We start from the raw sequence: 25,368 nt of genomic DNA, 5'->3' as shown, positions 1-25,368 counted from the left end.
TGCCCTCTCTGGCCACGCTGCATGGTTAAAGCCTTTAATTAAAAGGCAGGCATTGACCACTTGCTCTAACTTGGCACCCGCACGGGTCACAGGGTTGGGAGCACAAGGTTTTCTGATGTAAAGAGATCCACCGGAGCGAAGCTTTCCGATTTGGAGAAAAGCAAACCGGCCTGGTTTCTGCTGGTGCTTTTTAGCCTGTGTTTCGGTCAGCTCTGAGCTCGCCCAAGTGGGTAATCGACCTCGTCAACAGCTCCTCCTTGCCCAGGTGTCTGCAGTACTGGTCTTCGTCCAAAGTCCAGGTTGAGATAAGGAAAGCAGAGTGACACAGCGGGAGTGGTGCTGCCTGACAAACAAAGGGAACTCCCAGCTGAGATCCAGCTGATAACTAATGCCTCCAGACTTCAGGCATCTTTGAAGAGAGATCCAGCCCACGTGACACCGTGGTGGACTTCTGCCTGGGATGTCCTTCCTTGGTTAGAAAATGGAGCAGGAGTCCCTGCAAAGGGGGAAGGATGTCAGACCTGGAAGGTAGGAGGGCATCTCCCACAATATGAAAGCTCTCGGGTCAGGGATTTGGGTACAAAATGCCTTAGTCCGAGGACTTTGAGGGATGGGAGGTCTGAGGTGGCGCTTCGGGCCTTGGCTAGGTGTGATCCCACAGCTTCAGCTGATCTAAGAGGCTTTGGCTGCTTTTAGGACCCTCACAGTAAGTCCCGAGGTGTTATACTGGCCTCTCTGGAACAGTACTCCTGCGCCCCAGGGCTGGCAGTAACTCTTAACCTTCGCAGCTATAATGCTTCAGGCTTGTCCACGTCGTGGAGTTAGTGGGCCAAACTTCACCACCTCCCTAGGCTGGTTGTCCTGCGGTTGGAGGGGATGAAAAGCACAGGAAGATGTTTCCTCTTCTGACTGTTTCAAGTCCTTTCAGTTAAGGTTTCTCCCAAATCACCCAGACCTTCTGAAAAGGCAAGGCAACCAGGGAGAGACAACATGAGGAACGCTTCTGTAACGGGACTGCATGAAGAGAAGAAAAAGGTGAAGGGGGTTCAGCTGGACACAGCTCAGAGCCACGCAAGCTCAGCAGGACCGCAGCCCAGGTACTGCACCTTGGCTGCTGCAAGAGCAGAGCTACTAGAAATCTTTTCAAGTCCACGTGCAGGCAAGGGTTTCCCAAAATCCGTTTTTTGTCCATTACACTGGGGAGAAGATGGGGATGGGAGATGGAGGCTGGTAATTCAGGCCTGAGCTTGAGCAGCAGGTGGTGTAAATGTAATTTAGCTGCTCCAGCAAAGGCAAACTTGAGTGTCTAAGCTGTGGCTTGATAAGCCCATGCTGAAAGGTAACTCCAGCCATGACTGAAATCAGCCAAAGGATCCAGCCTTCCTATCAAAAATCACTCCAGCCGGGTGATTGCTTGATCTTTATCAATAAAGTACCTGCCTGCAGCACCCGGGCGCCTGGCTGTCGATCATACCTCCCCAGTCACAGGCTGACAAGTAACAAGCCAACAGCGTGGCTTACCTGGAGGAAAGGAGATGATAACCCTCGGCAAAGCCCACGTTGTGAAATCCCACCAGCTCCTGGGAGAGCAGGGACTGGCCGGTCCTCAGCCCTGCGTGCTGGCGGGCAAGGCTTGGGTTTCTCCTAGCCCCTCGGGATGTCTTTCCCTTTCCGCCAAGGTGCCGAGGGAAGAAAAAAAATCCCAGCGGTACCACTCCAGATATCAAAAATGAAGCTAAATGTCTTTTCCCCCAAAAGGATGTGGGTTTTTTCCAGCTTTGCTTAACAAGATCAGCTCCTCTCTTTCTTTCTAAAGCAGCCAGCTTGGTGATATGTCCTGGAAGGACACCATGTCCTCCGACTCTGGGGACATCGAATTTACTCTTGGGCGACTTCTGGAGCCCCATCAGAGCCCCCTGCCCGGGATGCCGGCTGCTCTCCTTGCGTTGTGCTGGTTTTGGGGAAGGGCTTTGTTACTGCTCCTGTGTTAACGCCTGGGTATCTGCTCTGTTTTGCGCAAGAGCTGACAATAAAGGAAATCGTTGTTGCAAAAGCAAAAAAAAAAAAAAAAAAAACTGAAAAACCGATGGATTGCACTCACTTCGCTGTACCTGCTGCTCTGGGGCTCTTCCTACCGGAGGGCTCTCAGGGGGGTGACAGCCCCCCTGGTACGCTCAACAGGGGTTTTTTTTTGCAATCCTGGTAAAATTCCTCACTTTTGGGAATCTTTAAAAGCCAGAATGTGACAGGCCAGGTCTGCTGCTCTGCAGCAGGAGGTGATGGGGGGGGAATCAGGGCTTGTAATGAGTGTGTGAGGTCTCAGCTTGGTCAGAGACAGGGGATGGACACACGCACCCCCTTGTGTGATTTGCACATCCCTTCTCCATCACAGCCCTAAAAGCCACAGTGCTGGGGGTGGGGACGGGACATGTGTCTGCCCAGTTCTGCCTGCGTGGATTCTCTGGTGTCTAATATAGAGGTTGAGCGCACACTGCCTTCCCCAGTAACAAAATGGAGGCAGGTCTGACCCTCATCCCTCTTCCTGGGCTTGACTTTTTGGACACCCTGGAGGGAATAAGTGCTTCGGGGGCCTTTTTTTCCCCCCCCTTAAATCCTGCTGATGTCAGCATCAGGCTCAGCAGCTTTATTGTGGGGAGACAGGCACTGAGCTGTCACGTGGCCTCTGCCATTTCCTAAGAAACCAGCTTAAAAAAAAAAAAAAAAAAAAAGAAAAACAAAGAAAAAAAAGAGGAAGAAAAAGATTAAAAAAAAAAAAAGAGAGAACCAAAAAAAGGAAAAAAAATTAAAACGGAAAGCCACAAGAAGGGGAGAGCAGAGGGCTGGAGAGCCCGGCAGTGACCGAGCACGACCACCACACAACAAACACCCACAGGGACAAAATTCCCGGGGAGCGCAGAGGTTAAAGCAAGCAGGAGGAACGGTCCCCGCTGGGCTGGCGTGGGTCACCCCACTGTGCCCCGTCCCCACGCTCGGTGGGACCCCATGGCAGTGACACCCTCCGCAGCGTGCGATGCTCCCTCGAGGAGCTCGGTGTGCACCGCCAGCGTGAAAACACAGGCATCTGGAAGGAAAAGTTTCTCTCCTTTTATATTGGAGAAAAAAAAAAACCAGAGGGGGATGGCTGTTGCAGCACAGCAAGGAAGGGGGAGAATAAAGGATCTGCTCCTGGGCAAAGCAGGGTCCTTCTTCAGTGACCCCAAAGACCTGCCTGGCCTGCAAACTTTAAAAAAAAAAAAAACAACTAAACCCCAGAAAACTAAAGCAAGGACAAGCTCTTTTCACTACGTCATTTTAATTGTACTGACACCCAGAAATACACAAAAGGATACGTGCCAAGAGCCACCCATCAAAGAGAGGCTTCCTTCCATGGTGGGTCTTGCTTTCACACTTCTTTCACTCCAAAAAAAAAAAAAAAGAAAAATATAAAAATAATTGCACCGGTTGATGTACAAACACAGTCTTCCCTTTTCACACATTCGTGGGTTCTGCTGCGACAGGAGGGTGAAGCCCCGGCGCCCGCCCCGACGCAGCCGGAGCGGCTCCCCGGGGAAACGAACGGTTGTACAAAACAGTATGAAGATTTTTCTTACAAACATACGCCTGCAGTGTTTACTGATTGGGGTTTGGGGTTTTTTTTTGTTTTTTTTTTTTGTTTTTTTTAAGTTTAAAAACTAGGTTTTGGGTCACTAATGTCTTGTATCTTTTATCTACAGTAAATTCAGCATATATTTTTATTTTTAGGAATGTGTAAGGCATTTTGGTAAGTTGAACGGTAAGGTCTGGGTCACAGACTCGTCAAACTGAGGTCCCTTCCTTTGAACTGTCCTCTTCCCCCTGGAGAAGGAAAACACACGTGGGTTACTCAGCGGGGTCTCAACCTTATTCTCACCGTCAAAGTATTTCACAGATGGGCCGGGTCCTGCCTTCTGGGCAGGGAGAACCATCTCGCGTGGTCCCAGGGCTTCCCAAAAACCACGCAGATGGTTTCTGGCAGCAAGTGCCACCTTGCCTCTGGTTTTAAACCACTGCCCGACAGCATCAAGGGGAGGGGTGGCCGTGGCCACCTCAAGTACCGTTTCTTGAAGCTGTTCTTTCAACTTCTTCACCGTTTCTCTCTCTTTGGCCAGTTGGTCCTGGGTAACCTTCAGTAGCTCCTGTAGTTTGGTTGCTGCCTGGCCCAGGTCCTTTGTTAATTTTTTTTCTTTTTCAAGTCTTTCCTACGTGGGAGTGAAAAGAAGGCATCTGCCTGAGCCTCCCTTTGCCATCTGGTGACCTTCCCCCCTCTCCAAAACGTCACCTCGGGTCTGCACCCCGCCGCCTCGGTGGCCACGACCCAGAGGAGCACCCAGCTCCCTCCCCAGGGTGACCAAGCATCACCCCATCAGCTACAGCTCACGCTGGCTCCCCAGAGATGCCACGGGCCGAGACGACCTCACGGGAGCAGAACGGTTTCCCAAGAGGTGAAAAGCCCAGCCTGGGAGAGCGTTTGCTCAGAGCATCGCCCTTACCTTGGCCAACAAGGCTGAAGGGGCTGTGACTTGCACCCTGTTGTCCTTTAGCCATGTTGGAGCTCACGGCCAGCCCCAGGCAGGGAGCTACGGGCAGGGGAACCATCTACCTTACCCCGCCATCCCCCCAAAACGATAAATCACACCCTTAGTCCCGCTCGGACACATCTTTTGCTGTCTCGGCTGAACACCAAAGCACAAGACAGCAGGGCAGCCAAATCACCTTGAGATGCTGGGCCTCCTCCGTGTCTGAAGCTGCTGCGTTTTCAGCCAGTCTCAGCTTTTCCAGCTCTGCTTGCAAACTGCACGCTGACCTTTGGGCCTGGAAGGGGGGGACATAGTCAAAAAACCACACGCGCTAACAGCGGCAGGCATCTCCCGCATCCTTTCCCGTACAGCCCGTGGTCGCCGGTGGGTCTGCCCCTGGCGAAGAGTTAGGTTATAGAGCCGCTGTCGGACGGTTGGATGCTAAACGCAACGCGTTGCTTTTGCTGATCCAGCTTCCACCAGGGAGATGGCATTTCTCACCAGAAGCAGGATGAAACCCAGCTAAAACCCTCAAGGGAAAGAGCTTGTAAAAAATACGGGGGGACGGGGAGAGGGGCAATGCGAGGGGCCAGCAATGCCTCGTGGCTTTAGCACAGTTGCTCCAAGAAGTTCTTCAGATGGGGGAGGGAATGCGACGATGTCCGAGATGCGGACAGGGATGGGGAAAAACCTTCAAATTAATTCTTCAAATTAATTCTTGGGCTTCATTAGCAGCCAAGAACCCATAAAAGCTTTGCAAACCCTTGTATCCTCCTCGCCCGCACCTACCTCCTCCAGCTCCAGTGCCAGCTTTTGCCGCAGCCCTTGCTCCTTCTCCACCAGCATTTCATTTTGCTCCAGCTGGGTTTTCAACTGTGTTGAGAAAAGGGGAAAACACCCAGAAATAAAATTAAAAAAAAAAGACCCAAGAGAGGAGCTAGCAGGGACATCATCAAGAAAGCTGGGCTAGGCAGAAGAAATGAAACCCAAAGCTTTCCCCAGGGCGCCAAAGGGCAAGAGGTACCGGCATCCCCTCTCCGCACAAAAGCCGGGAGGATGCCGATGGTGAGCCCGGGGCTTGCCAAATTTTGCCTGCTCCTCAGGCAGCGCCAGCTGGGACTTGGGATGAGAAGCCTCGTCTCGTGGCCACGTTGGCCCAAGGGCTTGCAGCATCCCCTGCCTGCCTCCCCCAAAATCCTGCCAGCCCGATGCCGTGGCGGAGGGCTCCCAAGGGGAACAGCCTGGCGAAATTCCCATTCCCGGTGGGAATAGGATGCACGGTTGAAGGGATGGGGGGGGGGGCTGGCTTCCCCCCCCCCAACACACAGGACGGGAGACGACACGGCCACGACAGCCCTGAGCAAAGCCACGTGCGGTTCCCCATGCGGTTAGAGACGGTGAGACGGGACAAGGGACACGGTTAAGGGTCAGTGCCTCCACGGGCAGCGGTCTCACCACCCTAACCTCGAGGGGCGCAGGCTCGCTTGGGTCAGCTTGTAACCCCACTACTTCTCCATCCTGTACACGGCTCTTCATCTCACTCAACTGCTGCCTGACCTGGAAGGAGGAGGACCAGCAAGCCTGGCTCAGTTACACATCCCCGCACCGCAGCCATTGCAAGACCCACAAGGACCCGTAGACAAAGTCTGCCGGCCTTTTTTGCTTGCACGCAAGCTGAAATGTTTGGAAAACCGCCTCGGTTTCTGCTAGACGTGGGATGGTGGTACCTAACCTGGGCAGTTTGAGGCACGACAGCTCCTAGGAGCGCAGAGCACACGCTCGTGCCTCGTCTGCTCTTCGATCGCTCGGCACCTTGGCTTAAAGCCACCGCTGAGGGTTTGCACTGCCATAGCCCAGGTGTTAAATAAAGCGATCGAGGCAGGGTGGCAGACCCCATTTTGCCATCGATCACAGCTGGGATGGCTGGGGAGGCAGTTACTTGAACATCACCCCAATTAAATCCCCCCCACTCCATCTACCAGGGCTCCATCCTGCATCGCAGCAGCACCAGCAGTCAAGCTGCAAGCTAACGGCGTCCCTTGGCCAGAAGAAAGGGAAGGTCGCTGGAGGAACACAAATATCTTCCACACTTATAACCGCCTGCCCATCTAATGAGATTAAGGCTAATGATGGCCCTGTGCCACGTTCCCTCGAGAGTGAGGGGCTGCATCGTAGCGGCTGCAAGGCTGGGAAGAGTCACGGCACCCACGGGAAACCGTATTCCCGGATTGCTCCGCTCCGAGCGGCTCTGTGAGCCAGGGGTACTGCCGAGGATTTTAAAAACAATCTCCTGAGCCTCTCACAATCAAAGTATGGATTTAAAAACAAAAGCCCTCCTGCTTTTGGCAGGTCTGTTAGCTCTCCTGGCCCCAGTCTTCTCCCCCATTTACCTGCAGAAACCTAGCCCCATCCTTCGGGTCCCTGAGCAACCCCTACACACGGGCTGCACAGCCTCAGTCCTCCCATCGGAGGTAGGTGGATGGGTGGATGGATGGATGGATGGATGGAAGGATGCTTAAGGCACCCAAACCCATACGCCAGGGTGGTGTTGGGGTAACCAGTGTCCAGCGGTGGGGCAGCTGGGTTCTTCTGCTACACACCAGCTTGTGCAAGCCTTGCTCCCTTCCTTCCCATCACAGGAGGAAAGGCAAGCGAATAAAAATCTCCTCCTGGGTCTCAAACATCCTCTCAGAAAGCCAGATCAGTCTGGTGCCTGGCAGCACCAGGTTTCCCCGTGCGCTGGCTGTGCCTTCCTCTCCTCCCCGAACTGGTGGGGAGGATGCCAGCCCCACAGCTGGGTTTGCAAACTGGCCCCAGACCCAGTGAGGTCCCAGCAGGGCAGCTCCAGGGGTAACCCCTTACCAAGGCCAGCTCTTTGCTCTGCTTCTGCGTTTCTGTCTTCGCTGCCTCCAGCTGCTCCTGGGACTCTGATAAGAGCTGCCTCAACTGTCGAGGAGGAACAGAAAGAAAGAAAAAAAAAAAAAAGTCCATTTATGCACTTGGTTTTGGAGCCCTTTGGCCCAAGGAAGTATTTTTAGGGTGCAACATCTTCTCAAAGAGGCCACAATGGCATCACTTGCTAACCTGCCTGCTGATGCCTGCTCAGAGAGACAACCGTGAGACAGCTCCATCCCACCTGTGTTACAGAAATCCCACAGGCCACCAAGGAGCAGTGGGCAGCATCTCCATACAGATCTCCCTGTCCCATCTCCTGACTTTCGGTGTCTACAACCCAGACCGGAGCAAACACTTCTGTGTGTTTTCTCCTGCTTTGCAAAGCTAAGGATCCCCAGGGCACTCCCCAAATCCCCAAAACACGTATGGGGTGGTAAGTCAGGCTCAGAAGAAAGAAGCATTTAAGAAGGTAACGGCCGCCACACTTACGACTTCAACTTCTTTTGTGTAGTTTTGGCGTTCGGAGCTGGCTGTCTCCAAGTGATTTTCCAGTTGCGTTTCCAGAAGAGAGGTGTATTCCTTTAGCTGGATTAAAAGGGAGGAAAGCAGGAGGGGGGTGAGATTGAGGTCTAACACATCCCAAACATCCCCTGGTCCCAGCCTGCCTTCCCCAGGGCAAGTCGGGAGATGGGTCCCGACTCAGCCCAAGCACAGCGCGCATCCCTCCGGCCCCTGCACGGGGACCTTCCCCCGTACCCAAAACCCCTTACCTGATCTGTGCTCTGCAGATCTGCTTTCAACTTCTCCACCACGTCTTCAAGGGATTTCAGCTGAAGTTGCGACTAAGCCAGAAAGGATTAGAGAAGGTCGGTGAACGGCGTCTCACGTGGAGACTGAGCATCTTTCGTTCAACTAAAAACCAGCCAGTATTTCACTCCCACCTCATCCCGTACCCGAGTGCGGAAAAGACCTGACACCAAAGCGGAGCTCCACAGCCTGCAGGGCAGGAGCTCCTCTTCCCGGGGAGGACGAGTCCAACAAGCCCAGGCTGTAAATCGTGGAGCAAGGTTAATGGCTTTTGCCTGCTGGACTTCAGCTGGCTGCAGTCAGCTTTCAACACCCGAGAAACTGGCATCAGACTCGCTGCAAGTTTCCTACCGAAAGCGCCTTTGGTTTGGAAGCAGCAAGGTAGACTTTCCAACGAGGCGCCATGGGCTTTGCTATGAAGCGAAGCCAAGCTATCAGAAAAAGCGTGGGGTTTGCATTTAAACCCGGACTGCTTTTTGAAGAGGGCTCCACGGTTGCTGAATTTTTCAGAAAGGAGGAATTCATCTCTTCTCCACAGAGAGGCAGGACTGCTCTGGGACCTGCCCTAGCCACCAGACGTTCATCCCATCACGCACACCCTGCTGCCAGCACACCACCGGCAGCCACGTCATCCCAGTGCAATCCTACACCAGCCCCAGCAACGGGCCGAGAAATCAAAGATCTCTTGTACGAGAGCTCCCCCACCTCCCTGCAGCCCCAGTTAACTTCAAAAACCCATCTGATGGACGGGGAGCAGCCAGACTGGGGAAAGAAAGTAGCTTCATCTCAGTTCTGCATTCAAGAGGGAGGAGATAACTTAAGTCCGCTGCGCAGAAAAGGCACTGCCAGCCAAGTTCTCCCAGGCTCCAGCTAAGTCACGAGAGCTCACGAAACACGCTCCTCACCAAAATCCTGGGCAACCATGGCTCTCTGGCAGCTACCGGCTGGCTTTTTAACTAGGAAGAGCAGTACCCAGAGCTAGACAGACAGCTGGACCCAAAACTATGTGCAGTACGTGCCTTGGACCTCAGCTCCTTTCTGAAGGCTCAAGGAACGCCAAGGTTAACCCGCGTTTTGAGAGCAAGCCAAGTTCTTCTGCAAATGGGAGTCCAAGAGCCCTGCACGTGCTCTCGTCCCGTCAAGCCAGCGCCCACCAGGAGGGCTCAGCCCGATTTCCAAGGATCGGAGCTCAGATTGCTGAAGCGGTGACGTGGTTTCCCAACGAGCGCGCCTGAACCCGGGAGCTGCAAGCATTCCTCCTGCTCCACTGGCAGGGTCCAGGCACACATCAGGCGGGGAGGGGGGCTCCAGGAGGACAGAGGCTTAGCTCCTATCTTAGGTGGGCTTGTCTGCTGGTTTAGTGACAGGGGGGGTGGATTTTGGGAGAAGGGAGAGTCCCCGTGTCTCAGAGTTCAAGGTTGGCAGGAACAGTGTAGGTCGCCATCCGATTTATAGCCAACACCAGCCTTTTGCACACAAGCGACAAACCCAGGCGTGCCCCGAACACTCACCTTTTGGAGTTCCTCTTCGGACGCCGTGAGCTTTGCTTTCCATACCTGCTCCTCCTCCTCCACGCTCTTCTGCAGGTCTCGCAGCATCCCCTCCTGTCGGCAAAACCTCAGCTGGGTCCAAACCTCCTCCAACCCTCCCGAGCCGAGCACTGTCAGGGCTAGAAGCTTTCGCATGCCCAATGCCTCTTCAAGGATTTGGGCCAAAGCACGGGTGACAGAATTAGGTGCCCCAGGTAGGTCTAGGGGCTTCTGGTTCCCTGCTCAGCAGAGCCCTTGCTGTTCCACATCCCACCACCACCAGGAAGGTTTCCAACACAATTAGGCTGAAGAAGAGCTCTAGAAATTCAGGTTTTTCCACTTCTCCTGTCTCACTGGCGAATAATCTACGCGGCAGCCCCCCCAACATACTGTGGGATGCCCACCACGAGCCCACAGACAGCCTGGGCTGCCCAGAGACCTCTCACAATGTATTTCTAGTAGAAGACCAACGCGGCACCAAGGGCTGCAACTTACCGTCTCTGCAAGGATAGCTCTGTACTGCTCACATTCTGCTTGTAAAGTGCTTTGCGCTTCCTCCGCCTCTTTTAATTTAAGTGCTGAATCCTGAAAGGAGAGGGAAGTGATGGAGAGAGAGGTGAGGAAAAGAAACGTGGAAACCACAGCCATGGCAATGCTGGAGTGGGATCTAGTTTTCTAGTGGCTTATCAGCAATAACAAGCAAGCGAGTAGCTGGCTGGCTGCATACCCAGGACAAAAGGAAGAAGTAACCTGATCCAAACGCCAAAATTCTGGCTTACACAACTGGGACTGCTCCCGACACACTCCCGTCCACGGCTCGTTAGGCTGAGATAGCCCACAGCTCTGCATTTTGAAAGCATCATCCTACTACCTTGAGTAACCATAAATCAGGGCTGCCGACTAGACGCCCAAGAGCCTGCAGCTTCCCTCCGCACCCTCAGATCCACCATCCGTCCTGAAGGGGGCCTCAAGGACTCCCTCAACACTTTCCAGCCCCTTCACTTACCGGTGCCTCTGTTGTAATGGTGTGCTGCTTTAGCACGTACATGGTCTTCTCCTTAAACTCTTGTAGCCACGTGTCATAATCCTGAGTTTGAAAAAAGAGGACAGGGAAGAAGAAGGACACTTAGATGTCTGTCCTTCCCGCACGGCGGAGGCTCTGCAGGGGTCTGAGAAAGCCCGTGCCCACCTGCTGCGAGGACACGGTGACTCCGGGCAGGGCAGAGAGCAGCGTCTGCTTGGTTCGCGTCTGGAGTGCGTCCAGCTGTTGGGCCAGCTCCTCCTGTAAGAGGGACAAACTGGCATGGGATGGAGGTTTTGGGTGCCTGCTGGCCTGCCGGTCCTGCTTTTCTGTGCCTACGAGGGTGAGCTGGCATGGGGAAACCAGCCAACAGAGAAAACTGCTGCTGCTGAGAACCACAAAAACGTCCCTCCCGAGTCACCCATCCTCCTGGTTCCCCAACCATGACCTGTACCGTGGATACACGGCACCTCAAGACAAACTTTGGAGAAGCTGGCAGGAGGGTTGGTTCAGTACTGCTCCCAAGAGGAGGCAGACAACCCAGGGCAAACATCTCTGGTGGCCTGGGGAGGCTGAACGTTTCCCCTACAACACAGGCATCGCCGACAGAGAGAAACGCCGGGCTCACCTTTGCTTTTGTAGCAGCAAGTAGTTTTTCCTCGCACGCCTTCTCCACTGTGGTCAACGCTTCCATTGTTTTCCAGTTCTTCTCACGAAGGTCCTGCCGAGACCACACACAGAGGGCAATAAGCCGAAGGCCACCAAGCTGCTTGTTGGCACTGCAGAGGATTTCAAAGCCTCCGCTCAGGAAAACGGGCGGCAGCCCGTTGCTTGTGTCAAGGGTCTTCCATCCCACCGCCCACGTGTGCCCCTTTCCCCTCCATCCTCGCAGCAGCCCGATGCATCGCATCGCTCAGGCAGTGGCCTCGAGGGAGCAGAGCAGAGCGGGATGGAGGCAGGAGCTCCACAAGCAGCCATCAGGATGCTTAGAGCTTCCTAGAGAGGACACAGGCCAAGTGGAGGGCTGCAAGGTTGCCTCCTTGATACTCAACTGATACCACCTTGTAGTAGAGGGATAAGGAGCAGAGAGCAGCCTGCCGGGGGGGATTTCTGCTCTCCGGCAGAGAAAGCAATGCCTCCAGTGCTCCACGGGTCTGGAAGAGCCTCTGGCCACACCACGGAGCCATCGGTAGCTGATGACGATGGGTTGTCGTTCAAACCCCAGAGGTCTGGGTTTTGGAGGAAAAAATTGTGAGCCCAGTTCACTCACGTACGTTGTTTTTCGTCTTCTGTTGCTCCACTGCCTCCCGCAGCTCTGTGGCTTCCCTTTCCAAGGACGAGAGCTGGTCCGTCTTCTCCTGGAGCCTGGAAGAGCAGAATGCAGGAGTGAGTCTCAGCATCCACCTCCCTCCCGGGCAGCGAGCTGTCGAGAAGGGGATCACAGCCCTTCCTATCCCGGTCTGCTCCAGGATCTACACACAGCGGGAGGAGGAGGGAGTGGGACTAAAAACCACAGCCATGGCAATGCTGGAGTGGGATCTAGTTTTCTAGTGGCTTATTAGCAATAACAAGCAAGTGAGTAGCTGGCTGCCTGCACACCCAGGACAAAAGGAAGAAGTAACCTGATCCAAACGCCAAAATTCTGGCTTACACAACTGGGACTGCTCCTGACACACTCCCATCCACAGCTCATTAGGCTGAGATAGCCCACAGCCCTGCATTTTGAAAGCATCATCCTACTACCTTAAGTAACCATAAATCAGGGCTGCTGACTAGACGGCCGAGAGCCTGCAGCTTCCCTCCGCACCCTCAGATCCACCATCCGTCCTGAAGGGAGCCTCAGCTTGAGCAGACCAAGGAAGGTTCAGGTCCTTGACAAGAACCACCCAAGTCTCTTGGGGTACCAGCACAACTGAACAGCTGCCCTCCTTTAGAGGAATGCTGGATGCCCGCTGGCAGTGGGGGCATCTGAGAAATTATCCTCCCGTGCAGAGCCTGAGCCTTCTCTGAGGTGCCCAGAGCATGGACAAGGGGCACCAGGCACAAGTCGTGACCTGGGAAACTCCAACTAAATGCCACGAAACCTTTTGGCACCGGGAGGGGGGAAGAGATTGTCAAACACTGGAACGGGGACCCAGAGAGGCAGTGAATCTCCATCCTTGGAGATACCTGGAAACATCCCCAAAAAGCCTCCTTTGGTTGGCCCAGCTTTGAGCAACAGCTTGGATCAGGGACATCCCACCCCCAGCACCAGCACCACCAGAACCTCCTGTTCTGCAGGACCAGTCAGCCTCCACGTGCCTGCCAGCAATTACAGTCTCACTTTCAGAACAGACTGGCTGTTATTTGGGGCCAGCACTGGAGTCAATTAATATTTGAAACAGCTGTGTTGGCTAGGATTGACATTGCCTTCCCAGCTTTCCAGTCCCCAAGCCTGCTTAATGGAGAGGGCAGGAAGCCCTCAACCACGGCACCCGGGGAAGGCCGGGACACACGGACAGCAAGCTGGAGGTGCTGTAGCGGTCTCCATGTGCACCTAGACCCACCTGGACTGCAGCTGCTTCATTTCTGCTTCATTGGCTGCCTGGAAGAGAAAAAGCACTTTCGTTACCTGTCCTAGGCACGCGATGCAGGTCAGCTCTTTCTGTGGCATCCCACAGCAAAGATAACTCAGGTACTGTGTTAACACAGTGCAGAAACACTTGCTTGAGCGGCGTAACCCCCTCTCCTCCTCCCGCCCCAATTAAACGAGCACACGACCTGCAAGTCTCTGGTTTTTTCTGCCTCCCTCATCTGGCCTGCCTCCAGCAGAGCTTCGATGGATTTAATCCTCTCCAGGAGCTTCGTATTCTCCGAGCTGGCATCCTGCAGTTTTCCCTTCATGTCGTCCAGCTCCAGCAACTTGCTTTTAACCTCCGCTTCGGAGCTCAGCAGCTTGGCCTGCAGTTCTGTCGGAGGCAAGGGTAAGAAACATGGTAAGGTAGGTGCAAACAAATTTGGAGACTCCTCACCCTGCCCTGCCCAAGCGGGACTCTTGGCCAAAGAAGCCTTGGCCATGGATGCTTTCAGGAGGCATACAAAGGGCCGGCAGGGATGCAGGACAGCACAGGAGAGAAGCATTGGAGCGGCATCCTAGGCTAGGACCACGGACCGGTCCCACGTCTTGCTCACACCAACACCAGGCAGCCTAATTCATCCCTGGGTCTCCTTGTCCTGCCCCGACCAGCCCCACCAAGCACCCCACCTGCCCCACAGCTCTCCCTGCGCCCATCCAAGGTCCTCACCAGAAATGCTCTGCTGCTGGCCTTTGGCCTTTTCGGCGTCTGCTAACAAGGTTTTGTAGCTGGTCTGGGTTTTGCGGAGCTCATCGCTTACTTCGTCCAGCCTCTTCTGCAGCGTCGCCTCTATCTCCCTTTGGGAAGCCTGCATGGCAGGAAAAGAAGGTTTTCCGTAGCGTGCCAGGCACCCCGGCCAACTTGAAGCAAAGCTCCGTATGTCACATAATGTTACCCTTAAGCTGTGCTTTGGGGGGGTTTAAGTCATCCTTCCCCCACGCTCCCCCTGTGCGTGAAGCATCTTGCCTCGTGCTCACGTTTTATCATTTGCCAGCCCTCAAGTGGGAAGCAGACAACACCCGAACGTCTCGGTTCTGGGCCAAGACCACGGCCATCCTCTTCTCCGGAGAGCTAAGCTCTGAAAAACCTCTTAAAGCTCTGGTCCTAACGCACAGCCCCAGCCCAGCAGGCAGCGGTACTGCCACGGTGCTTAGCAGGACGGAGACACCCAACCACGTGTTTCCACACGCGGAGGAATTTTCTGTGCAGTTTGGGCCAGGGAAGAAATTTTTTTTTTTTTTTTTTCCATCTTAGAAAGTAGCGAGGAAGAGGCCTGGCCAAGGCAGGCGCTTCGAAGGGGAAGGCAGAGGAGGAGGATGAGGAGCGTGCTGCAAACCAGCAGCATTACGGCTACGAGTCGCACCCTTGCAGAGGGAGAAATGTGGCTTTGCATGGAGGGGACAGAAGAAGGTGAATCAGCAGCCCTGCCTCTGTCTGAGTTACACTTCCAAAACCACCAAGAAAGCAGGAATTCTCTGTTTTTTGAGGATTTGACCCCGTATTGTCAGCTCAGAGCTCCAGGTGTTACTATGGAGCACATTCTCCCTAGCGTCTGAAACACATCGCTGGCTTTAAAGTCCTCCAGCTAGTATGATTCATTTAATTAGTATTAAGGTGTGCAGCAAGCTGACAGCCCTGGAGAAGTTCTCCTAAAAGCATGCCTAGAAGCTGGTGTTTTGAGACAGGAAGGCAGCTTCATGCCGGCTGCGTGCCCACATCACCCCCTTTGCTTCTTGCCTGCAAAAGCAGTAGGGGCCAAAACCAGCCCACCAAAAGGAGATCTGCGTCCTCAAGCACCCTAAAAATTAAGAGCAAGGATATCAAAGGCCCCTTGCTCTAGTAGCACCTCCGCAAAACCATTTTGGCATGTGCAGATAAAGGTCTCTGCCACCGTAGCCCTTTTGTAAAGAGGCCAGAGCAATTTGGATACCACAGCCCGTGCGGGAGGGATCCATCATATCCCTCACCCTGTCTGCCACCCCTGGGGGAAAGAAGTGCAAGTTCCCGGGTCGGGGGTACCCGGGATCCATGCTCCCAGCCCCCAGCTTAGCGGAATCCCAGCAGGAGCGCTGCATCCCCTCTCCTAGAAGATGCTCTTCCCTGCGTGGGTACAGCCTGCCTTGAATCGCCGCTCCTCTGCCGACAGCGTGCTCAGAGGTTCTGCTTGGGAGGTGTCCTTTAACACCCCTAAAAACCCCAAACCCAGCCACACCCTGGTGACAACAAAAAAGCCACAAGCTCTACCTGCTGCACCAAGGAGGAGAGCAACGGGCTTAAAAACCCGTTTTTAAGCTGAGTCGAGAGAGAGCACCCACCCACGGTCTGGTGCGAGCGCAGGCTGGCAGGGGCCAGCGCGTTTTCTCTCTCGCCTTCGGGTACCACCCAGCAGCGTTCAGCATCTCGCCTTCCCCCCCAGTCCTTCCCACCAGGCTCGTCAGCTTCACAGGTAGAGAGAGAAAAACAGCTTCAACCAGGGCATCGTGCTCCCCGGGCGCTGCTAGTGATGCTCCACAAAAAGCGCATCGCATGTGACGAACTAACGGAGGGGGAGGTAATTAAGAGGTCCACAAGGCAAGCTTGCTTTCCAACCACGGATGCTCATATCCCTCCGAGCTCTTCCCACGGCCAAGTCCATGGATCCCATGCAATTTAGCCACCCACCCCGTCTCTGCGAGGGTTTGCCGGCGCCTGCCTGACCTGCAGCTGCTCGATCTGTTTCTCGGATGCTGCCGCTTTGATCTCCCAGCTCTTCTTCTGTTGCTCCTCTTGCTGCAGCACCTCTGATTTCTCAGACAGCTCTTTCATCAGCTTGTTGCACTCTTGCCGTAACTTGGCCAGCTCAGCGTTTTGCCTGCACCAACAGAAGCCGGGTTATTTTAGCCCGCAGGCCAGTCGAGCATCTCTGATATTACCTAGGGGGGAAACCTCGATACAGGACTTGAAACATCTCAATGGCTGTGTTCGCCTGTTTCTAGGACACGGCTGGTCCTTCAGGGAGGGGGTGGAAAGAGCTGACATATCACTTTACAAAAGCCGCGTTTCAGTCACAGGAGACATTCCTTTCTCATGAAGTACAGGACGCGAGGATCTGTGTTCCCAGACACAAGAGGAAGCGCTCTAAGCAGCTGGAGTCCGCTCTGTAATTATTGGACTGCTGTTAATCACCAGCCATTTCAGACTTTCTATAAAAAGGAGTGTGAAATTCTTCTACCTAGCTCCTATTTGCTCTGCAGGCACTAGGCAGGTCTCGGTTCTCTGCAGCATCGCTCCCATCTGCATTTCTTCTGCACTTTGAGAGTACGAGCTCCCCTAAGGGGGTGGAAGTGCCACGGCACCTTCTGGTCCTTTCTCCCCCCGCCCTCCGCTGTCTGCTGGCTCTAGCATCAGCACAGGTGACTCCAAAGCAGAGAGGGTCTCCCCTGCCCTTCCACTTGGGAAGAACATCCTTATTTCCCCTGCCAGCCCCCCCAAAAGCCATTTGGCAAGCTCTTCCTCGCTCCCTCCTCTATCTGGAGAAGCACCTTCAAGAAAAGGGGTGGCCAAACCCGACGGACAGCCAACCCCAGGGTTTTCCAGTGGGCAGCCCTGGGTTCTTTCCCCCCGCTCCGGTCTTACTTGCTCTCTGTCTGGCTGGTGGCCTGGTTGAGGGCATCCCTCAGGATGGAGTTCTCCTGCTGCAGGCGAGCCAGCTGCGTGTTGGGACCATTCTCCAGCTGCTCCTGCAAGGTTCGGATCTAGAGGAACCCAACAGGGGTTAATGCCGCCGCTGGCCCCTTTGCTCTCCCCGTGAAGCCCACGCGATGAGCGAGAGGGACTGGCAGCACGGGGGGGGGTGTCTGGTGGTACCGACAGCCCCCAGGGATGCGACGTTCCCTGAGGATGCTCCCATGTGCCTCTTCTCCCTTGAAGACCACGGTCCAGGAGCATCACAGGGTCTCGCCCCCCTCCCTGAGGTTCTGGTCCCCCTTGCCCATCTTGGTCTTCTCCAAAAGACCACACGACTGCCACCAAAACCCACCCCACGGCCAGAGGGGGAAGCTGCAGAGCAGAACGCGGGGCTCACCTTGCCCTGGAGCTGCTGCGTTTCGCTGATGTGGTCCTGGTAGCTGGCCTGCATGCGTGCCTGCACCGCCGCAATCTCCCGCTCCCGGGCGAGCAGCTGCTCCTTCAGCTTGCCCTCCACGGCCACCGCTTTGGCTCGCTCGGCAGCCAGTTCCTTCGAGGAGAGACGTCACCCAGTTAGTCCCCAGTATACAAGTTTTGCTGCCTTAAGGGGATGCGAAACCAGTGGCCTCCCAGCTCAGAAGACTTAGAAGTTCAGCCCTTTCGGAGCTGCCTCCATGCCCGTTTAGCTTACGTTTCCTCCAGCATTTTGTTTTGGGCTCTGCGGCCACTGGATGCCACTGTTGTTCTACATTGAGCCAGCTAAGAGAAAGGAGTAAGACAGCCTGGAATTTTACTTCCCCCCCTCCTAGGATCAATAATATCACATAAAGTTTGGGGCAAAGCAGGAAAATAACTAAAAAAAAAACAAAACCAAACCAAAACCAAACCAAAACCATCCTCTGCCCCCCACCAAGGCAGGATGCTCTGTTAGCCGGCTGAGCCACACCGTGCTCCTCCGTGCAGTCTGCACGGGCAAGGATTTAAGCACAGCACCTGAGTGCATGGGCTGGCTTTGCCCTCTCCTCTCCTGCCTGCAGGCAGACGGACGGGCTGCGAGGCAGGAGGTGCCAAGTCCAGCGTGGCAGGGGTCTGTTCCGACCTCAGCATCCAAAAAAAGGTGGAGGCAGGGCGCTGAGTTGGGGAGCAGGGGCTGGAAATAGGATCAGGCTCCTTAAAAAGGGACTGATCATCACCTTCTCGGCTCAAGGGATCCGGGCAGAGACGGGAAGGGATTTCTTTTCCTCCCTAAAGCAGCAGAAAGCTGCAATCTCTTACAAGAAGGGTTTTCCCCTGCTTGCCCTGCGGCTGCGGTTCTTTGGGCTGGTGCCTCCCTGGGCTGGATCAGGCCCAGGCAAGGAGGTCAGGCGGGGCTCTCCTCCCCTTTTTGGGGAGAAAACAGCAAAAGGGTGAAGGGCCCAGAGAACCCCTGGCCTTCACCTCCAAGGGGGACTAGATACGGGGAGCCACGACGAGCGGAGCCCACGCCGGGGATGCCGGGAGGGCTGCGCGGGTGCTTACCTTGCTCAGCTCCCGCAGCTTGTTTCTGGCAGCGGCTGCATCCTCCTGCTCGGCGGCGAGCTGCTTCTCCTTCTCTTCCAGCTGGCGTTTCAGGACGGCAACCGGGTCACCCTTCTGCGTAGCCTGCCAGCACGGGGCGGCACATCAGTTGGGGACCACCATCACCGGACCCATCCCCTCCAACCCCACGCGAGTGGGATCCTGCCCTCTGCGCCAGGGGAAAATTCAGCTCCGGTCTCCAAGAGTGACCTTTGGGGCCAGCCTACCCAAAACCAGGGTACCTTCCCTCCCCTCCGCACCTCCTGAGGCTCGGTAGAGCCCCGGCGGCAGGCGGCCACGTCGGCGTCGGCAGCCCTACCGTGTGCCAGGTATCCTGGACGATGCCCGCTTTCTCCGTCAGGATCTCGATGAGCTGTTGGGCTTCCCCCTCGCTGAACACCATGCTGCTGACGGTGGACACAAGCGTCTTGTAGGGCAAGTAGAGGGGTCCGTCCGAGTCCGCGGGTGCTAGGGAGGAGAGAGGAGGGGTTGGGACCGCTCAAGCTGGCAGCAGAGCTGAGTAGCATCATCTCGGTTGGCTTCAACCCCACGACTGCCGTTTCAAAGCAGCATCCACTGAGATTTCCACAGTCAAGTTTGAGACCTCACTAATTGAAAGCAATAGAAGTGCTGGAGGTGACACTCGCTGCACACGTCTGCTTCTTGGGCCAGCTCTCACCTCTGCCTGGCTCTACTACTGGTCCCACCACCTTGCCTCCACCCTCCATCAAACTGAGTGATTCCCAGCAGGAGCTGGGCGTGCTTTGCCAATGCCAGGGAGCAAAGCATCAGAAGCTGGACCGCGCTGTGATACGACCTTGGTGGGGGACATCACCCCACGCAGCGGTGCCAGTGATGCAGAACGCAGCAAGGTCATCTCCCGCCTTTCACCAGGAAGGTTTGTTCCAGCTCTTTGCTAAGGGAATGACGTGACTCCAACCCTTCCCCTACCCTTCTGCTAACCCGGGAAAGCCAAGGAGTACCAGGGACCATGATGCTGTTTGTAGGACGACAGTGCACATGGTCACAACGGATAGAGGGTGGCAGCAGTGGTTTAGGTGTTCCTGCACAGTATCTATGGCCCAGTGGGCTTATTTTCCTAAAAAAATCCCAGAAGAAAAAGCAGTTTGGACTCCAGTAGCTCCAAAGCCTCTAAAGCTGTTAACACCAGGATCTCCTGAACACAGAGCTCGGACCCCCCCAGGCAGCAAGGCCAGGGAAGAAGGAGGAGGAGGAGGAGGAGGGAGCAGAGAGAGGAGCCCACGCTGGAGCAGACTCTTCCTGAAGGACTGCAGCCCATGGAAGGGGAAAGGTGTGAGGGGGAAGGAGAGGCCAAGAGGAGCTGTTACGGACTGACCACAGCCCCCAGCCCCCTGCACCGCTCAGGGAGGGGAAATAGAGGAGTCGGGAGGGAAGGAGTGAAGTTGAGCCTGGGAAGAAGGGCAGGGAGGGAAGGTGGTGTTTTAATTTCGTCTCTGTTTCTCGTCTATCTTAACTGGAAATAAATTAAAGTCGTTTTCCCCAAGTCGAGTCTGGTTTGCCTGTGACAGTAATTGCTAAGTAATCGCCCTGTCTCTATCCTGACCCACGAGCTTCCCCATCTTATTTTCTCCCCCATCCTGTCGAGGAGAGGGAGTGAGAGAGTGGCTGGGTGGGTATCTGGCAGCCAGCCACGGTCAACCCACCACACCAACAGAGCAGCAAAGCCCTGGAAAGCCTAGCAGCTCCAGCACACGCCGTTTGCTCCTGGCTTCTGGTTCAGGACAGCAGCGCTAAACCCTGGCAGCAGCAGAGTCTGTCTCACCAGCAGCAGCCACTTCCCAGCAGCGCAGCTGGGGCAGCCCCACCGTCTTGTGCAACTGAGGCCCAAGAGCTTGGCTTTTTTCTTTTTTTTTTTTTTTTTTGCTTTTTATACGGATGCAGGGGGGCATATCGCACCCCCTGGCCCGGTCCCACTGGGTGGAGGAACCCACCGAGCGAAATTTTGCCCGTCTCCCACGCAGCGTTGCACAAGCGATGCTCGCGCAAAGGCGGGCACGGCGCAAACCCCACCTCGCAGCTGGCAAAGGGAGCCGGGGCAACCTGCCAAGCCGTGGCAAAAGGAAGCGTACGCTGCCGCCGAGCCCGTTTGCGGAGTCGGAAACCTCGCGCCTCGCCGAGGGAAGAGACGAAACAAGAAGCGGCCGCGCGGCAAAGCTGCCGTGGGAAAGCACAGCGAGGGCGAGGGGTCTGAAGAGCCGCTTCTCAAACCCGAGGGGACACGGGAGACACGGATGGTCCTTGCGTGGAGCCCCACACCATGTTTCCCACGCGTGTTTCACGGGAGAGCGTGGCTCCCGCTATCACAGGTAACGACCTGGGATCCCAGTACGCGCCAACCACTTGCAAGCAAGTTTTTGTGTGATGCAGGAGGCTAAAAATGACCCACACGAGAGAAAAACGCTCTTGTCAGGTTTGCCATCTGTTTCAGTGCCGAGCACGTGTCTTTGAACATTTTGAACACCCGTTTTTATCTGCCACGGGATAATTTGTTGCTTCTGCCTTTGAGGAGGAGAGACCACAGCTGCCGAAAGGCTGTCCACAATACCTTGGTCAAACTGCAGCCAGCTTCGTGGAGCAAATACTGCCGAGAGCTTTCCTTTGAAAAATCCCACAGGAGCAGCTAAGACATCACTCTTGGCTTTTAAGACATGCAGGATCGGCACTTCATACCCAAAGGAGGGGATGTTCGGAGCAGCCAAAAAACCTCCCAACTTAACAAGTGCTAAAAGTTCATCTCCCGTCCACGTTCCCCCAGCTGTTACAGCTTGGATTTAGGGCCATGTTTTTCAGAGTTAGAGAAGTGCATCCCCGTGTGCACATGCGAAACCAGCCACCTCCAGTTTCCCCAACACCATCGCTGCGATACCCTCCAGCAGCGGCTGCTTAAACCGTTTCAAACCTCGTCACTATGTGGAGATGGCCTTCAGCAAAATCCTCTCCTCAGAGGAGCAGACACAAGGGTTTTAACCCAACCTCAGAGACCAGCAGCCGCAAAATGTCCTGCTAAGTAGCAGACCCTTTTCCAAAACATGGGTGTGGAAACTGCCAGGTTACCCAGCAGCCCAGGTTTGGATGTGCTGGAGAAGGCTAGCAAGTAGGGGTGTCTTTTTGTTTGGTTGGGTTTTTTGTAAATAAAGAAAGAAATGACACCTATGCACCCCATGTCACGCCTTTGAGAACACCTGAGGGATTTCTCCCATGTGTCCATATGGGAACACTTCTACAGGGCTGAAAGCACTCGCATTTTTAGTGCCTGTAATTACCACTCAACCAAAAATAAAACCCAGACTGTTCACGTTGGTGCAACGAGAGGCAAGAGTGCAGCTACAGAGCTGTTTCTCCCCTCCCTACGCTTATTTACACCCTGGAGAGTTCAGGGCCACCTTCTTTAATCTCTTCTATCTCCGAGTCAATCAAGTGAGGCATGAACGATGACGGGCAAGCTTTCCCTTCCCTGTGACATATCCAAAGTTACTTCCCTCTAACTATCCTATGATCAGTCCCCTGCAGTATAAAATACCTTCAACCCTCTCTCCTCCAATAGGCTGTTTTTCACCTCCACTGAAGAAGGAGGAAACTCTAGCAGTGACCCACCTCCCCATAGAAGAAGAGCGGTAGAGCTCCTGTGTGCTTTTAATAATCAGGGCTGCAGGGGGAAAACACCTTGTCTTGGCTTTCCACCCAGATATCCAGCACCTTGGCAGCCGCCCCCTCTCCCAGGACAGATACCTACACCTCCCGTCCATTCTCGGCGTGCAGATCGGCTCAGAGACCCACAACGCAAGAGCAAATCTGAGAAGAACCTGTAACTCTCTAACGTCTGTGTGCTGGACCAAGGAGCTAAGCACCAAGCAGAGGTACCCGATGCAGGAGGCAACACATTACAGAGTGAAAACAAGTCAAGAAACTCTTGACTTCAACTGTACTTCCCCCCGGGGAGAACTACAGTGCGGTACAGGCTTTTTCGGTCCACCCTCTCCTTGGCGCACATGGTCCATCTCACCAGAGACAGCCTTTCTACAGCTGCCCCGTTTCCAACGCTGAAGAAGAACGAAGAGATCTCAAAATGGGATAGCTCTGTTTTAACAGCACCAAGGTGCCCTGCTGGCTTTCTCGATGGGGATATACGCAGAGGAATTTGGCCTTACCTGGCTCGCTCTTCTTCTTGGACGCGGCCTTCTTCTTGACAGGTCCATCATGCTTCTGCTCCTCGTGGGTTGGAAGAGCATCGGTTTTCTTGATGGCGACGGAGCTGATGACCGGAGCGCTTTGCTGCGTGCCAACCGGCGGCACGGCCACAACGGGCACCTCCTTAGGGGTCACCTCCAAGACAGGAGAACTTTTAGGGACACTGACAGGAGGTGAAGCCAACACCGGGCTAGGAGCAGGCTCTACCTTTGCCACCTTCTTCTCCTTCTTCCTCTTCTCCTTAGGTGATGGAGCAGGTTTCTCCTTTTCCTGGGGGGCCACTGAGACCGCTGCGATCGGAGACTCAACAGTTACAGGCTCAGGCACCGCAGGAGGCTCGAGAACCACATCCTTGGGAGAGTCTGTCACTTCCTGAGCCAGCTGCTGCTCTGGGATCTTTCCGTTAGGTTTCTCTTCCTTTTTCTTCGCTTTTCCTTTTTTCTCAACAGGTTTCTCTTTCTTCTTTTTCTCTACTTTCTGCTGCTGGGTCTTCTCAAGCTCTTTGCGTTGCTTGGCCAAGGCTTCCTCGTACGATGTCTCCTTCATGGAGAAGGTGGACACCAGGAAGATCCCGATGGCTGATATCACCATAAAGCCTCCAAAGACCATAACACCCAGCGTCTGAGGGTCATACACATCCATCCTGCCTTATTCTTCTGTGCCTGCAAGACACCAGAACAACAGTTAGTGGGGAGGAAAAAAAAACAATGATGCAACGGCCTCTCTGAGCAGGGATTTTCATATAGACATTTGTGTCGCCAAATGGCACCACCACGCACTGAAAAGACAAACGTTCAAGATTCACACACCCCTGGCGAGGGCCATTTACTTACAACCCCCCCAAGTTTGCGCTCCTCCACCACATTGCCGATGAGGTCCAGTCATACCACAGCGACGAATTTCACTGGCCGCAGCAACCTCCAGAAGAACCAAAGAGGGGGGGAAGGCAAAAAAAAAGCGATGGGATCGGAGACAGCCATGAGCGACTACCCATTATATGTCCAATGAGATGGTTTTACGTGACCATTGCGTGATGCTGCGTCCCCGGGCTCTCCCTGGAGCACCTGGCCTTTTCATTGCACCCAGCCACACATTCGGCTATCAACTTTGGAATAAAACATCCTCCTGGAAGGAGAAAGCACGCACAGGAGAGCTTTCCCCAGCCTTGCAGCAGCCTTGGCTTTTTCCCTTCGCCACCTGCACCCTGTGGCACCGCTGGTTTCTGCCCAGCCCGGCGAGGAGGACGCACGGTGACCACATCCTGCTGGGTAGCTGCTCCCAGCGACGAGAACCAGCTCAGCGACAACGCTGCGTGGACAGACACCACACAGAGAACCAAGTCACAACCATTTCCTTGAGATGCAAATACCAATAAAAGTCATAAGTTCAAGCTAAAAAAAAAAAAAAAAGCCTGGTGATTAATTATCTCATCTCCCCAACAGATGCCCGCAGGAAGAAGTGAGACTTGCAAAGGGAGCGCTGGATGTGGCATTTCTGCTACTAGCTGACGGGCAAAGCGGGCACAGGGTCCTTCCCACCTTCCTCTCCAGCCTCAGTTTCTCCACCTGGAACACATGGAGCAGCAACGGAGACCGTACCGCCTGCTCTGAGATCTGGCAGGCAGGATGCGACCGCACACAGAGGAAGATGCTGCTGTCTGCATTCTCCTTAATTGCTAATTGAACCCCGTCCTGAGTTTCGAAGCCAATCTCTTCCTTGCTGTCCCGCTCACGCGTTGCTCCCATTGAGGCATCACCTCCACGTGTTGCTCCGAGGCGGCTCACGAACCCCCAGATGCTGAAGTTGGGCAGTTAATCTGCAAAGGGGCACTTTCCAGGAGGTGCCAGGCTGCGGTTTCTCATCACTGTGCTTCAAAACATAATCAGGAAAATGCAGAAAGTCCTCGGCTATCAGAAGTTCCCATCCCCACGCTTAACTGTAAACATTATCAAATTTCCTCTTTAAGAGGTTGTGGGTTGAGGAGGGAAGGAGGGGCTAGAAGGGGAGGAGGCAAAAATAAGAATAAAACTAAGGAGATCAGCATCTTTTCAAAACCTCAGTGCTCCCAGGGAGACACCTCGGAGCCTTTTCCTTTTGAACAGCCGGCGCAGCGAACGCGCAGCCGAATCTGCAGCTCACAGCTCCTCATCCAGCGAAGGGGGGGGTGACAGTGCAATGAAAAAAAATCTCCTCCAACACCCGAGCTGGATGGAGCTGCAAAAGCAGCCATCTCCCACCCACCAGAGACACCCACCTGCCTGGGGAAGGATGTTTTCCCCAGCAGCTCAGCTTTCCCTGCCTACCTCTCCAAGCATCCCAGGCAAAGCAGGAGAGAGCTGGCAGGCAGGAGGTTCTGCCAACGCCAGCTGGAACCAGCTTCTCCTGGCAGGGCCAACTTTCTACCCCGGGGCACCGTTCGAGATCCCAGCTGATACTACAGGCATCACTATTTCGCGTCCGCCCCGGCCATTTCGGATTTGAACGGCCTCAGC

At 54.7% G+C, this 25,368-nt stretch overlaps 1 protein-coding gene across 2 annotated transcripts; it reads right to left on the bottom strand.

The window, feature by feature from the left end:
* Positions 1-3,493: 3,493 nt before the first annotated feature.
* On the bottom strand, positions 3,494-23,541 carry RRBP1 (ribosome binding protein 1). 2 transcript variants are annotated; one of them, XM_010577797.1, is made up of 23 exons: positions 22,837-23,541; positions 18,966-19,114; positions 18,608-18,730; positions 17,487-17,639; positions 17,039-17,157; positions 16,121-16,274; positions 14,093-14,231; positions 13,569-13,756; positions 13,355-13,392; positions 12,083-12,173; positions 11,437-11,529; positions 10,977-11,069; positions 10,794-10,874; positions 10,283-10,372; positions 9,770-9,862; positions 8,222-8,293; positions 7,941-8,036; positions 7,419-7,502; positions 6,021-6,113; positions 5,346-5,429; positions 4,753-4,851; positions 4,095-4,238; positions 3,494-3,855 (listed from the first exon to the last, which is right to left on the bottom strand). In XM_010577797.1, the coding sequence occupies exons 1-23, from the start codon at positions 23,516-23,518 to the stop codon at positions 3,817-3,819; spliced, it is 2,997 nt and encodes a 998-aa protein (XP_010576099.1). In that variant the 5' UTR covers positions 23,519-23,541; the 3' UTR covers positions 3,494-3,816. The 2 variants fall into 2 exon arrangements, with proteins under 2 accessions (XP_010576099.1, XP_010576101.1); XM_010577799.1 differs by lacking the exon at positions 6,021-6,113 and having other exon boundaries at positions 3,660-3,855; positions 22,837-23,535.
* Positions 23,542-25,368: the final 1,827 nt, after the last annotated feature.

This window comes from Haliaeetus leucocephalus, unplaced genomic scaffold (genome assembly GCF_000737465.1).
Source record: "Haliaeetus leucocephalus isolate CR32 unplaced genomic scaffold, Haliaeetus_leucocephalus-4.0 Scaffold577, whole genome shotgun sequence".
Lineage (NCBI taxonomy): Eukaryota > Metazoa > Chordata > Aves > Accipitriformes > Accipitridae > Haliaeetus > Haliaeetus leucocephalus.
The sequence above is the reverse complement of the archived record's forward strand: the minus strand, read 5'-3'. Positions and strand labels throughout refer to the sequence as shown.

Bases quoted from the DNA above. Each gene is read 5' to 3' on its own strand.
- RRBP1 (XM_010577797.1), bottom strand. From the start codon at position 23,518: ATGGATGTGTATGACCCTCAGACGCTGGGTGTTATGGTCTTTGGAGGC. The intron at 11,530-12,082 runs GTACGTGAGTGA...TGGTCTCGGCAG, and splicing joins AACAGAAGACGAAAAACAAC to GACCTTCGTGAGAAGAACTG. The intron at 7,503-7,940 runs GTAAGTGTGGCG...CCTCCTCGACAG, and splicing joins ACACAAAAGAAGTTGAAGTC to TTGAGGCAGCTCTTATCAGA.